This window comes from Ixodes scapularis, unplaced genomic scaffold (assembly GCF_016920785.2).
Source record: "Ixodes scapularis isolate PalLabHiFi unplaced genomic scaffold, ASM1692078v2 PGA_scaffold5__190_contigs__length_132052651, whole genome shotgun sequence".
In the NCBI taxonomy this organism is placed as follows: Eukaryota; Metazoa; Arthropoda; class Arachnida; order Ixodida; family Ixodidae; genus Ixodes; species Ixodes scapularis.
The window spans coordinates 59,062,402-59,077,978 of NW_024609880.1; the positions used below are offsets into that span (position 1 = coordinate 59,062,402).

The 15,577-nt window shown below is 45.3% G+C and overlaps 1 protein-coding gene across 2 annotated transcripts; it reads left to right on the top strand.

The window, feature by feature from the left end:
* The first annotated feature begins 7,279 nt into the window (after window positions 1-7,279).
* On the top strand, window positions 7,280-9,243 carry LOC120844734 (cuticle protein 16.8-like). 2 transcript variants are annotated; one of them, XM_040216657.1, is made up of 3 exons: window positions 7,280-7,330; window positions 7,433-7,486; window positions 8,395-9,243. In XM_040216657.1, exons 1-3 carry the CDS (start codon window positions 7,319-7,321, stop codon window positions 8,887-8,889), a joined length of 561 nt encoding a protein of 186 aa, XP_040072591.1. In that variant the 5' UTR covers window positions 7,280-7,318; the 3' UTR covers window positions 8,890-9,243. The 2 variants fall into 2 exon arrangements, with proteins under 2 accessions (XP_040072591.1, XP_040072592.1); XM_040216658.2 differs by having other exon boundaries at window positions 7,290-7,330; window positions 8,461-9,243.
* The last annotated feature ends 6,334 nt before the right edge of the window (window positions 9,244-15,577 follow it).

A 15,577-nucleotide genomic window follows, 5' to 3' on the forward strand; every position in this document is an offset into this window, starting at 1 on the left:
CGGAATGGACTTCCTCTGCGAGTATGGCGCCGTCATCAACATCGGAGCAAACCGGTTGACGCTACGAAAACCTTTTTCACCACCGGAGGAACCCAAAGCGACGTCATCTGCGGTCCGAGTCCTCGCCAGCCACGTGAACGTACCGCCACGGTCGAGTGTTTCCGTACCCGTCGTGATCACCGAAGCTTGCTCCGGCGAAGTTCTGCTCGAAGGAAGCTTCCAGTTGCTTCTTGGAAAAGGAATAGGCGTCGCAAGAGGAGTTGTTGAACTTCAGGATGGCCGCATTGTGGTCCTCGTTACGAACTTCCGAAATGAAGCGCAACACCTCACAAAAGGTGCAGCCGTGGGCCAGGTCGAGGAACTTCGAAACTCCGCCGCTATCGCCGCCATTACTGACGAATCCTCGCCACCTCAGCAGAAGAGTACGTCGCCAGCGCAGCTCGACATTGACCCTAAGCTTCCGGGCCCGAAACGACGGCAGCTGCTTAACCTTCTCACCGAATACCGGGATTGCTTTGCGACGTCGCCGAAGGTGCGCCAAACCACCGTTCCGAAGCACCGCATCGTTACCGAGGACGACGCGCGCCCTGTGCATCGATCGCCTTACAGAGACTCCGTTAAAGAAAGGGAGGTGATCCAGGAACAAGTTCAAGAGATGCTGAACGACGACATAATCCAACCTTCAAGCAGTCCGTGGGCCTCCCCAGTCGTACTGGTTAAGAAGAAGGACGGAACGCTTAGATTCTGCGTGGACTACCGGCAGCTGAACGCGGTGACGAAGAAAGACGTCTATCCACTCACCCGCATCGACGACACGTTAGACCGGCTGCGCCACTCTCGATACTTCTCATCAATGGAGCTGAAGAGCGGCTATTGGCAGATTGAAGTCGAGGAACGGGACCGAGAGAAGACAGCTTTCGTCACGCCGGATGGGTTGTACGAGTTCAAGGTGATGCCCTTCGGACTGTGCACGGTGCAAGCAACTCTCAGCGTGTCATGGACACCGTACTGGCAGGACTGAAGTGGCAGAGCAGTCTTTTCTACCTCGACGACGTCGTGGTGTTTTCCAGCGACTTTGATGAGCACTTGCGACGACTCCGAGCAGTTCTCCAAGCCATATGGACCGCCGGACTTACCCTGAAGCCGTCAAAGTGTCGGTTCGCCTACGACGAACTGAAGTTCCTAGATCACTTGGTTAGTAACGAAGGCGTTCGCCCCGACCCAGAGAAGACTCGCGCCGTCGCTGCCTTTCCGATGCCGACTGAAAAGAAGGCCGTGCGAAGATTCCTTGGACTATGTGCGTACTATCGGCGCTTCATCCGGGATTTCGCAATGATTTCCGCACCGCTCACTAACCTCACAAAGGACGTCAAGAAGTTCGAATGGGCCGAGGAGCTGCAGCAGGCATTCGACAAGCTGAAACGACGACTGCAGGTTAATTTCCACCAGCTCGCCTGCGCACTCACTACACTACAATATCCCCCTGTTCTAGGACATTTCGATCAAGATGCGGAAACCGAAATTCACACGGACGCAAGTAACGCTGGACTTGGCGCGGTACTGGTTCAAATGCAAGAAGGCACCGAGCGAGTTATCGCCTGTGCAAGTCGGACACTGTCCAAGGCGGAGAAAAATTACTCCACGACTGAGAAAGAACGCCTCGCGGTCGTCTGGGAAATCACGAGGTTTCGTCCATACTTGTACGGGAGCCCGTTCCGCGTAGTCATGGACCACCACTCCCTCTGCTGGCTTGCAAACCTCAAGGACCCGTCAGGACGCCTCGCTCGATGGAGTCTACGACTACAAGAGTTCAAGATGAGTGTGGTCTACAAGTCAGGCCGCGAGCACAGCGACGCCGACGGCCTGTCCAGAGCCTACGTCGGAACAACTTCCGGCAGCAGCGACGACGATGACGACGAGTGCTTCCTAGGTGCAGTGAACTCCAACGACATGGCACGACGTCAAAGAGACGATCCTGAGTAGCGTGCGCTAATCGAGCGGCTCGAAGGACGAGGGGGTGCTGTTCCCCGTGTCTTCTCGAGAGCCTTACCGACTTTCGTCCTCCGACAAGGTGTACTCTACAAGGAGAACTTCAGAGACAACAGCACCCCATGGTTGCTGGTAATCCCTACCGACCTTAGAGCGGAAATCTTTCAAGCCTGCCACGACGACCCGACGTCCGGACACCTTGGTTACAGCTTACGCAGGCCCGAATTCGTGAAAAGTATTACTGGCCTAAGCTGCCGAAGACCGTTCACTTCTACACACTGTCGTGCCACTAGTGCCAGCGACGCAAGAAACCGCCGACGAAGCCGGCACGTCTCCTGCAGCCGATTGCTCCTCCGACCGCACCGTTCCAGCAGATCGGAATGGATCTACTTGGTCCTTTCCCACCATCGGCGCAAGGAAATAGATGGATTATCGTCGCCACCGATTATCTCACACGGTACGCCGAAACGAAAGCCCTTCCTGCAGGGACTGCTGTGGAAGTCGCCAAGTTCATTATCGAGTCCATCGTTCTCGGGCACGGCGCTCCCGAAGTTCTGATCTCAGACCGTGGATCATCGTTCATGGTCCAGCTGACTCAAGAAATCCTTCGTCTGAGCCACACCAGCCACCGGCGCACAACGGCGTACCACCCGCAGACTAACGGGCTGACGGAGAGACTAAACAAAACCATCGCCGACATGATCTCCATGTACGTCGACGTGGAGCACAAGACATGGGACGAGGTGTTGCCGTACGTCACATTTGCCTACAACACGGCCGTACAAGAGACCACCGGAGTGACACCCTTTCAGCTGGTACATGGGCGCAAGGTAACGACAATGCTGGACACTATGTTGCCCCACCAACCGGCTGTCGACGTAACCGACGACGCCCAGGTGGTTGCCCAAAGGGCAGAAGAAGTCTGTCAGCTCGCCAAACTCCGTATTAAGGCTCAACAACGCGTCGATACTGGCCGCTACAACCTTCGTCGTCGGGACGTCCACTTCCAGCCCGGAGACTAGGTGTGGGTGTGGGTGTGGACACCGATTCGCCGCCGCGGTCTCAGCGAGAAACTCCTGAAACGTTACTTTGGACCCTACAAAGTGCTTCGTCTACTCGGGGATCTGAACTACGAGGTGATGCCCGACGGAACACGGACTTCGTCACGCCGCCCTCCATGACCGGAAGTCGTCCACGTCGTGCGACTGGCCGTACCATGCTCGATAGGACTGTGGACCTTATGTGCTCCAAATGACTCCTTAGTTTACCGTTCTTTGTTTTGTTTTGTTTTTGGGTTGCATCGGGACGATGCACTTTTTAAAAGGGAGGAGTAATGCCGCGCGCTCAGCTGGCCAAGTAGGCAGCGTGCGCGTGGCCTAACGGTTATCGCGCTTGCTTTCCACGCTGAAAGCCAGGGTTCGATTCCTGGCCGTGGAGGCGCATTTTTTTGACTCTGTAAAGTAATGTACTGGTAAGTTCGAGAACCATGTTGCTTGTTCGAGGTCAGAATGTTCTACACGCCGAGCCTTCTACGCCGATTATTCCAAAAGCCCACACGTGTACATAAGGGGCTCCGCGTGGCGATCCGCAGTCAGTTTCGCCCCAGCTTTCGACTCTGCTGCTACGCCGACTTCGACGCCCGCGACGCTCTGTTATTATCTTTTGTACCCCTTTATTTTTGGCACAAGTTCGCCACATTAAACGTTTATTTATTTCTGTTTATTTCTTGTTTATTGGTCACCACCCGTGACAATATTCTTGCTGGTCCCTTTAACTCGATGAACTGAGGCACCAAATTATGAGGTTCCTTCAAATGCCAATGACGATTTACACGCAGTACGTTAAGCACCTACATTGAGTAGATTATAGACCTTTTCATTTTAGTAGTTGCCTCACCGGTGGATAGAGGGCGCTGATACACTTGGCAATATTAGGTTGCTTCAATTTGGTTGGTTTCAGTTTCGTGCACGCGGCTATCTTAATTTTGTGATACAATTATTTTCCTTGTAGCACACAACCACCGAAACAGTGGTATTGAGCCACTTTAAAAACTACGAGGTGTTTTTGAGCTTAAATTGCGGGCTTTTTTTTATTAACTCCTTTAAAGTATCTGGCTATGGTCGGTTGAGAAACGCCTGACTGATGTACAGGGAAGATTGCCATCTTCACAGACCGTACCCGGTGACACTAGTTTCCAGACTAAACACGCGAATGTAAAGGAGCATATGGACAGCTTGGTTAGCAATGTGTTGGATTGAGCAGAACAGATGAATTCGCGAGTTTACTACTCATTGTTTGGTTTCTGTGGACACCCAAACTTTAGTGAACTTCGCAGACTAAAAACGTATCGTGTAATGACGCAGATAATTTATATATACATGTAGTATTGTCTAGGCTTTTTTTTAAAATTCAGTACTCGAGCATATTTTAACAGTGCGACCTAGGTCGTATAGAAAATTGCTTGAATCATCAACCCTCCTAAAGTACTCATAATCAGCATTTGGCGATATTGTTCTAGTTGTAAATTATTTTTTGTAGGGACGTTTGCTTACTCAAAATATAAGTGACAGGCCCGTCAAATGGAATCTGACATTTGTCTGTCGTAAAATTGGCCAAATAAAATTAAAGGGCGCAGGAGAAATACCTCGGAAAGTTTGGTTGAATTATAGCGCTAGGCACCACTTCACGAACCTGTGTGAACAAATATTTATTTGTTTGAACAGATTCGCTTTGTAAATTTCGGCGGCGACAGTCACCAAAAGTAAACCTCTATTCGCCATCGACAGTACTGAACTCGGGTGATTGTTATGCAGACGGCTTTTTTTTTACGGCATCAACTATTGCAGACCCAAGGTACTATCAAAAATTATATCAACGTACGAAAAAAAAAAAGCGTCGTCATTATTGCGCACGAGCCGAGCCCAAACCGCGTTTTGAATTTGCAAATAGAGACGACGACAACATTTTTTTGCATACGCTATCTTAAATTGGCTACTGTCAAGCTGCCTCAAGAGTTTCTTGCACGGGAGGTCCCAATCTTTGTGTTCAAATAAATTCAGTCGATTGAGCTGGTTGTCTAAATACAATCAATAAATCATTTGAAGGAATGGGACCGAGCACGGTATAAAATTTTTTAAACTTCATAAGTAAGCCGACCAAGAGAATATTTACGTCGCATAAAAAGATTGAGAACCTCATACAAATGTGGGTGTGATATTATGAACATACAAATCTCCTGATGTTGACGTACCATTATTCTAGCCTCTAATAAAATACAAGTTAAACGTTCGATGTCTATCTCTTCCGCGAGTGTCCTCACATGATCGACATAAACTGTCTTCGATATATTATGAATACATAGGACGATACTTTCAGGAAATACAGATAGTCTCCATGCGCTGACCATTCCTGACGCCTTCCGGTTCAAAATGCGCGATATAAATATACGCGCTTCTTATTGGGAATGTTCCTCCATTATTCGTAAATAAATCTCAGTTCTCATAAGGAACTTTGAGCCCTCGTGATGTCCTAGTCGTCGAGTAGACGTATCGGACCACAGTTTCCGAAGTAAGCCAAGAAAGTGCGGTTAAACGCGACAAAAAACACGAATACAACGCATCCGCCAAGGCTCGTAGGGGAAAGCGGAGCAACAGGTTGAAGCAACATAATGGCTGCCGTGTCACGTTATTCAAAGGTGGCGGCGCCCATGCGACTGAGAATGAAAAGGTTTATAGCATTATTGCCGTCATCGTAGCACGTTTGGCTAATGTATTTTTTGTTTGTTCTTGTTTTTAAACTTGGTGAGGAATTTCCGGTAATGCTTACTTTGGACAAGGCTTCCAGAAATTAAAAAAAAAAAAAACTATCAGTTCGTTAATGAATGTTCATATGAAATAAAACCATGTTTAGCACTGGTTAACCATATTAAAATGAAAGAAATGAAGATATTGGTAGTGATTTATCTAGAAAAAAATATATTTAGTTAAGTAAACTATACAAACTCATCTTAATTAAGAAGGGATCCGTGAAATGATATTGGCATTTAGACACTAGTTTGAAATTACTCTAGATTAATTCAGCTCATTAAGGCGCAGGAGGTCTCTGTTTAAGTGTCAAGAAATACATTATGGTGAAAAAACGCCACATTATGCTTCGGATCAGCATTTTGATAGACTCATTTAATTTATCCGTATTTCAAGGAAGAAAGGAAAAAACGCATATTACTTACTCAATTAGGTGCCAGTGAAAAAATGAACACACTCATATTTGACGCAGACAGGATATTAGTACGTCTTATTTTACGTCCAAGTAGCATATATGGCCTACAAACAAGATACATATATTTTGTTACTGCTTTAATTTTCTAGCCCTCCAACAAATTAAAAGTAGCCCTCACTGGACATCGCGTTAAATAAAATCAGTCAAGTTCTTTAACCTGAATTGTGCATTACTGACTGTACCTTTCAAAACTTCGAAGTCGTAGAAACTCAACCTAGATGATACATCTGAACTGCGGAATCTAGATATCAAATTAGAAGTACGTTTGCGTCCTTAAAATGAGACGTCCGTTTTATTACGTGAGCAGGAAGAATGACATAATGTAAACGCATGCTCTGAATTCAGCCGTTTTTGTTTCCAAGTGAAAATTACCAGTGTAATATTAACTTCTATTGTAAGTTTACCTAAACTAATTATTCTATAAAACAGGCATAGAAGAAAATTACGAAAGCGATTTAATACAAAACAGCTTCAAATAGGGGTCCCAAACCTGACCAGACGAGGCAAAGATCACAGAAACCTTGAACTCCCGTTTCTACAAATAGAGCAAGGTTTGCGTCAAAGAAGGAAAGCTCTTCAGGCGTAGGGGTTCCTAATGAAATAAACACATAAATAAAGGAGGGAATAGGCAGAAACAACCGCATGCGTATCTTGATTTGTTTCATTCGCTGCTTGTTTTTAATCGAAACTGATGTTTTCGGTTTGAGAAGCTCAAACCGTCTTCGATGGTAAATAAATATATCACTAGACGTACATGGATACTATCGCTCACCAGCCGTTGTAACTTAACGAAGGTCACAAACAACACACACACGCACAAATACACGAGCTTGTTCCCTAGACGACTGCAAGAACAGCGCAAAAACTACAGAGAATTTTACTTTTTTGAATTCAATCCTGTTAAACTGATTCTTCGATTACGTTTATTACGTTGATCTTGCCAGCCTATGGAACGTGGCGTGTCGAGTATAAAAGCGTGGCCAATCGAAGGTACAGCACAACATCACACTTGGCCATCCCAGCAAAAGGAACACATCTCCCCATCGTCATCATGTTCACCAAGGTGCGGCCGTGGTGCCCTGTGTACATATTGTTTTTCGTCACACAGTGTCGCCTTCGTTAGTAAGTAGGATGTGCTCATAACAACTTCACCATTTTATTTTAGGTTCTTCTGTGCAGCTTCTTCGTTTACGTGGCGACCCAGGTTACGGTTGAACAGGTGAGTACACTTTAATACCTTTGCACCAGAAACGCAATAGTAACTGAAAAGATAAAAACCGCTGGGAGGAGCCAAAGTTGTGTCGTTTCAAGCGCGAGCTTGATACCCTTGATTACGATTCAGCGTTTCGTGAACCTCGAGCTTGCACATTCAGCCAATGCACAGCGTAAGCCAACGAGCCCGTACTGAAGACCACGCGTTCAAAAGAGATGTCTTGTCGCCTCCTCCTTTTTAGTGCTTATCGAATGTTAGCCAGCAGGGCACCTGGATGCCCCTAGGTCTCTGCACGTGCGGGCAATCACACGAAATGAGCAAGACCGCCAAGGTCACGTTTCCGCGCACACTACGCGTTCTTGTGCCCAGTCGAGGCGCTAAGCTTGCAAGTTTCTATATACAGCTTCGTTTTTGATGTGCTTGTATTCAAGTAGAATGACAGTTTGTAAAATGCAGGGGCCAGGATACTTCTCTATCGCTAATATCACATGTCTTTCATCACGACTGACTCAGGCAAGGTGCGATAAGAGTAGGTAGGATACGAAAGCTGTGACATTTAGTTCTATAGTAAAACAACTGTATTCCAATACTACTTTTTTTCAATAATACCTCATCCGAATAGACGTTTAGAGGTATACGGCCTCTAGGCGATGTCATTATCCTGACGACGCGTGTAGATCGTGTGACTACCAAGCCTTGCTAAGGCGTGTCCACAGCTGCCGAATTTGAGCACAAACAAAGCGTTTTCCGTTCACGGTGTCAAAACAGACTGGTTGCAAACGTTTAGACATCTTAGCCGTATTCAAAAATTTATTTAGGTTCATATAACTTGCTTACAAGTTTACAAATACAATCTGGTTTATCGACACCAAAATAAGCGAGGTTAATATGTTCTCAATTTTCTTCCGCAACAGCCACCCCAGCCATATAACTTCGGTTTCGACAACACTGACGAGTTCGGTACCCGCCTCGTACGCCAGGAAACCGGAGACAAAGACAACACCAAGATCGGATCTTACAGCTATACCGACGCCTACGGAATCACCCGTACCGTCAAGTACGTTGCCGATGCCGACGGATTCCGCGCCAAAGTAGAGACCAACGAGCCTGGTACCAAGACGTCAAGCCCGGCCGACACTGAGATCGTGGCAGTCGCCTCTCCGGTTGTTGTTCGCTCTTCCCCCGTGGATATCCAAACTCCAGTAGTTGTCAAGGCTGCGCACCCGACGCGTTACGCCGTCCACGCTGTGCACGCCACTCCTGCTTTCCAAAACGTGCACCCAAGGCCTGTGGTGTACACCGACCACACCGCGCCTGTCATCTACACCTCCCACCACCAGACTCCGGTCACTTACACCTTCGCCCAGGCTCCCCTGGCTTATAGCTTTAGTCAGGCAAAGAGCACATAATTAATTCGAGAATATCGAAGGGTGTGATTTCCGAAAAATGTTTTGCATCATTTTCAGACCTCTAGTTTGGGACGAAAGTGAAAGCCCCCTTTTTGTCCAGGTGCTCAGTCGCAAAATGGAATTGATTAAGTTTTTTAAATGAGGCATCGTTAAATGTTGTATGGTAATACAATATCAACCCCCTAGATAGTCTTCAGATTAAGGATCGTAAAGATGTTCATATCACAATAAATATATTTTGAGTCCTAAACTCTTCCTTCAATTTTGTGATATTTTGTGATCCCATGATATTGTTCAAAAATTAGATAGAATGATATTTAAGGGAGCAATAAATGACCGGTGAATTTCCCAGAACTTTGAAGTATCGTTTCAGACAACTCACTTTAGATTTATAAACAAAATCAGCTGTGATGCTCTTTTCAGCTAAAGTGGAACTGGATATTTGTATTACAGAACGCCTTACAAGACGCGACCACTACGCAATTATAGTTTCCTAAAGGGATACTTAATCGAAATGTGTGATATACCCGGCGTGTTTAGTAATAGGCTGGATATAACCCACTATGTCTCTAAATGACAATTTCACGTTTGTATTTTGAGGCTTATGGCTGTATTTTTCGTTAAAAATGGCCCACTTTGGCATGCACTCCCAGAGCAGCCAGGGCAGAGCACGTGACATCCGGTGCAATCCTGGCTTTGATTTTCTCGGGACGAGCAAAGCTGCGGCGCGGCTGACGTCGACATGATGTCCTAGGCGTTCCAGCCAACGAAACGGCCGAAGCACGGCAACGGTCAGGCCACCACAACTATCCAGAAAGCTGCGGTTGTACGAAAGTTGTGTGACGGGTCTAATCTTCTAGAGGGACAATAGCGACGTCTGGGAAGCACTGAAGAGAGTCACGGCGGGAGGGAAGTTCCTCCTTACCTTCTTCTCTCGTTGTGACCGGATAGCTGGTGGCATGACGTCAGGTTCAATGCATGAATAAATCTAGGTGAGACAGGCATCGTCATTACCTGTCAAGGCTCCTAGATGGTCATTACAAACGAAGCTTTAGCGACATCCACCAGGTGCCCTTTGCTAATCGTTCATTTTTTTTTAAATTTCTTTTCTTTTCTTTTTTAACAACATATTGATGTGTCCGATAGGATACTCCTTCTTTGAACACGTATAGACTAAGAAATACGTGCCGAAATTTCGTTGTAGTATCTCTTTAAAGGGGGTGTGCCACTATACTGGGTTTGAATGTTTCTCACGGGATGCAACCGTAAGGGGCTGGTTCACACAGCTGCAACGAGCGCGTTAGCTAAGACTGCGCCCGTTGCAACCAGAGCGACTAGAACTGCTCTGTGCCGCGCTTACATACCCTATACGTCCACTGCAATAGACGCAGCAACTCAGAGAAACGTGGCAGTCGGCAGTGCGGTGGCCACCTCTACACCGTCGTAAGTTGTTTTCGCTGTATCTATACAAATAAAGCGATGCTTTGCCACTCACTGGTATAACCGCAAACGGATAGGCAGTATTTTTAATAGTGTAAGGACTTAGTTATTTTTATTTTTCAAATATAAGTCTTGAGGGCTAATTTATGATAAAAAAAATCAGTACGCCGCTTTGGACGATAACAACCTTATCAAACCACTTCACCAATAGTACAAATCTTTCCACACGCTTTATATACAAGTATAGAAGACGACCGAGTTTTGGCAGTGCTAGAGACACGAACGAATGCGATTTCGGGATCACGTAGACATAGCAAGTGCGCAAGAATGTTACCAATGATTACAGGTCACTGGCGGTATGAGGTAGTAAAAATTCGCATTATTCATGCCTACTTTTAGAAGTAGTACATACCAGTAGGTATACAGTGTACTCAAGCACACAAGTCAAGTAAAAAAAAAGAAATCCGGGAAACGTTTGTGGCCATAAATACTAAAAAAAGAGCCACTGTAGTCGAGGTAAACAAACACGACTGCACGGGCGTTTTTTGCTGCCTTGAGACTACCACTACGACGTGAATGCACGATGGAATGGATCTTCTTCTATGGGACGTGCTAGTTGATCCTCGCGACACACGAGGAGAATTCACAGTCAAGGATAGCGCTTTACACGTAGAACGGTGATCTTCAACGACATCGATCAGGTCGACGATCGCCACCGACGCCATGTTTCTCAGCAGACAGCAGGAACCACAACCGGCATGCAACACGCGCGGCCGAACACTCCTCGATCCATGATTGGTCTGTCGTGATCGCTCTGGCATTACCTCCTAGACCGGTTTCAGGTCATCGCGTCACGTGCCTTGACGTCAGCTACGTCACCACTGCCCGTCCCAAGCGACGCGCCTCGCCCAAATCTCCCCAGGTTGCTGCCCAGCGCTCGCTACCTAGGCGCGCTAAGGGCTCGCACAAAGCTACGCGTCGGCTTTTTTTTGTGTGTGTGTAATCAAGAAGTGGCGTGTAAAAACGAGGAATTATCGTTTAGGTGTAGAAGCAGACAAAATGATTAAGAAAAAAGGACGAGAACGCTTGAAAAATCCAACCTCATGGCGTTCGCTCCAGGTACACAGAGGAGCTAATCTGTACAAATGCAAAATGCAAAAAAAATTCACAAACAGGGGAAGAAAAGTTACTTTTAGAGCGCAGCTCCTAGGCGCCCGTTTACTGCTTGACCGGCGTCGCCGTCGGTGTAACCGTGAGGTTAATTTTCCACCGCTTGGTGGCGGGTATGTAGAGGGGTCATTTCTTGTTTCCGTACTTTGTAAACTGATTTTTTGTTTTGTTTTTCTGATCTAAAATACTGAACAAGAAATACTTCTAGAAATAATTGAAATGACTGTCGCCAATATGTTTTGTATTTTGACTAAAAAGAAGTTTTTAACGGCTCCGACGAGTAGTATGCCTAGTAGCCAGGACGTCATATATCGCACGCTTTCGGCACCGCGGGTCGCCCCCGTAGTTGGAGGAGGTTTCAACGTCGTCGGGTTAAAATAGGACGCGCTGATATTTCGTTACTCTCTCCGTGCCCGCTGGCTTTTCGGAACCCCAAGAGACGTGGAAAGCGCAAAAAAGGTAGACGCTCTAATATGACTGCAGGGCCCTTTCAAAGGTACGTATATATATCCAGACTTGTACGTAATCCGTTACAAGTAACGAAATTACTTGTAATCCGTTACATTTATCGGTAATTTAGTAACGGAATAATTACATATCTGCTAGAGTAATTTTAAAGTAATTCCCTTCCATATTTTATGTAACGGATTCCTTGTAGTCCGTTACATTTTTTTAGGACCAGCCCCCCCCCCCCCCCCCTCCTCTTTTTCTAAAGAAAAGGTCGTTTTCATTTTGGTAAAGTTGAGCGCAGTGACACTGTCACGCGAATTGATCAGCGCAAAGGGAGGCTTGGCACTCTTCAGTTCCGCAAAGCCTTTTTTTTTTTTTTTTTTGAAACGCCAAGCCCTTGAATTTAACAACAATGTCAAAAGATCTAAATAAACATTTCTAAAAAAAGGGGGCGGGGAGAGGGGGGGAGCAAGTTAAATCCGCTTTTTTTAGTGTCTTTGTTTTTTCTTTGCGATCGAAGGCGGGGAGAGGAAGACACCAAGGAATTGTATGCCTCCTCGAGAAGTTCAAGGCGTTCGCTCTCGGTTATAGTCACTAGGACCATTTTCATAATGTCACAACACGAGGCAAAGCGCCGTCTACCCTAAAATCCACTGAAAGAGATGTGATAATCACTCTGCCAACCTATTCGTCTTCTAGACTAGATCATCCTAAAAAAATAGCCCGACCGCGATGTTTTTCCGCAGCACATCAAAGCAGCCTTCCCGGTGACATCGCAGCCATCGAGGACTCCGCCGCATTTCGCGAAGTGATTCAGCAATATTGTAATACCCACTCCCCTCTCTAACGCCTCACGGCCTTGAGGGCATTGTAAATAAATAAATAAATAAATATGTGAAGGTGTTATTGCCACAAGCATACTCGTTCGTCAATGCTCACTTATCATCTTCTTTTAGAAAACAGGATGTATTTTTTTCCTGCTTCTTTCACCTTATTTGACCATGTTTTAAAAGCTATTTACTTTTTTTGTAGTCCAACTTTTAGGGTTGGCCCACTTTATTTGTGAATTCCAGCCAGTTTATTTGAATCTCAGTTACCCTTTTTGTGAGTCAGCTTTTTGCGAGCACTTCGAAAATGGTAATAGTCTTCCTTTTTGCTTCCTGTTTTTTACCCCAGCAGGACGCATCTTATCTCAAGCATATAGTTTTACAAATAAAACATAATGGTGGCTAACGTAGACTTAATATTCTGGGCTTGAGGAGAGAGTGAAACTCGTGAGTGGGGCCATAGCGCGGCTTACTTAGTTCTCTGCCCTCCGCTGCCCGTGGCATAAGCGGACGTCAATCTGGAGAACACCGGAGTAAACTGCAGTCGGCCCGTGCTCCGTGAGTTTTTGAACGGCACCAAGAAAGGTACACATGGCAAACGTGCGTTCACATTTCCTTGTTTTAACCAATGTTCTAATTAATTGTTGTTATGAGTGTCCTGTTGTTTTCTTCTCGATTACCTATATTTAAATATGGGAACTTTTTTTGCAATTCACCAACGTCTCAACCGAGGCTCGACCTGTTCAGAACCAAAGGAAGAAGAATATCGAGCCAAACCTTATTTACTATTTAATTATCACCTTACTGTTACTAACTCTACTGAAGCTCTCGAATATCAGGCAGCGGCTGCAACGACGAAGCTTTGCTCTATCTTAGAGGTAAATAGTAGTTCCATCGCTTCGCTGAAAAAGCTCAATACAGAGCATAAAACATTCGAGAGCCACAATATGGCACTCCCACTCAGTGCCTCAGTTCGAATGCGTAGCGGTCGACATATTGAGTAAGAAATAACGCAAAATGTCTGACGAGACTTTCGGAATCAGCTATTGCTCAAAATACGCACGGTCAATAAATGGAACAGGTGGCAACAATAAGAACTTGAATAACCTTCTTCCTTTGTTTCCTAATTGAGGAAAATATTGTTGAAAGTAACGCCACGAAAGTAACGGATTACTTTTGGAAGTAACGGTCACTTACATTTATGGGAGGGTAATTGTAATTGTAATAAATTACAATTTAGCCTTGAGTAACTGTAAATGTAATTCCTTACTATTTTTCAGTAACGTGTACAAGTCTGTACATATCCACTAGTCATTCTTAATTGGTGTGAACATTTTTTTTTTCTGTATCCGGACAAACATTTTCGCTTGACATTTGTTTAACAACTAGAATATTAATCAAAACATTCAGAAAATTCCGATCTGTAAAACACCATCTGCGTAATGAACAGCGCAATATAGTGGGGCGCCATAGAACATGCTTCATCTCACCAGCTTCGACACTGGCAAAAGCCAGGGCGCGTAAGCATAGTCCTGAAGAAGCCTACGCTCGCACAAGCACTTCTGCTGTTAAAGCACTATCGAAAACCAGGTGCAAACGCCCATGCCTTGGCCGGCACTCAAAGCCAAATTTCGAGCGTAAGTGCACGTCCGCCATATTGGTTGCGGCGAGAAACCAGTGACCAGCAGCGCGACGAGCACGTACTTGCGCTTGAAGGGCGTAAAACACCACTAAACCTTAGATGACAGCTGTGGGTGAGGATCGATGACGGTGAGAAGTAGGCCTCGATTGTTACTGACAACACTAGAGTGTTGCCAGACTTTCTAACAAATTCGCATATGGTCTTTTCCGTCTGGAATGCTTTCTTAGAGTTAATGATTACGAAGCGTTCGTCTAACATACTGGCCGCGAGAGGACAATTGTGTATAATCGATATATATTACTTTTGCTAATCTGTTTTTGAACCTTCTGTTGACGAGTGTTGCCTGCAGGCAACAAACCACATATTTCTGTTTTGTTTAAACGTTTTGGTTTAATCACGTGTTTTTAGAATCTAGAAGTCGGGCAAGAGTCTTGAAGATCGAAAGTACAGCACTATTCAACTGCAAACATACGCAAATAGTTGCCGAGAAAACAGAAGTTTGGCACGCAAATACGTGGCAACCGAGTACATCAGAACTACGAAAAATATGGATATGTCTGTTTTTCTTGCCTCTAATATTTTTCGATGGATGACTGTTTTACATGAGGTATGAGTAGATAATATTGATATTTTATCATGATCCATAAAGATTACGCAATGGAGTCATTTTCATACTTTTGCCTGGTGTTGCCCTCAGGCAACAAACCTATAACTCGCAGGTTCACCTTACATTTATTTTGTAAATTTCAGCAGTGTTTTTTATCTGACCATGCTAAACGTTAACAACCTAAAAAATTATTGCTTTAAGCAATTTTCACATTCGTATATGTCGTCATTAAAGGGAGACATTTTGTGTGTAACGTTTTTGTAAATAGTTTTATGGCGGAATCAACTTCACAAACCTTGCCTAATTTCGTCAACTGTCTGCTTCTTGAACCTTGGTGTTCACACTTAGCTGAGTATTCGTCAACACTTTTTATTTTTGTTTTTCATTATATATCTTGAATGATGATATTTTATTCTGACGTCTCGACGAACGCCATCGTAACATTTATAGAAGAAAATAATCCAAATTCTATTTAACTTTGGTTTAAAAAAAAGTGAAAGCCGTTTACAACTTCCTATAACGCCGAATTGGAGCGCAGCTCTTGAGGAGGAG

Coding starts and splice junctions, on each gene's coding strand:
- LOC120844734 (XM_040216657.1), top strand. Junction 7,487..8,394: donor CCCAGGTTACGGTTGAACAG/GTGAGTACACTT, acceptor CTTCCGCAACAG/CCACCCCAGCCATATAACTT.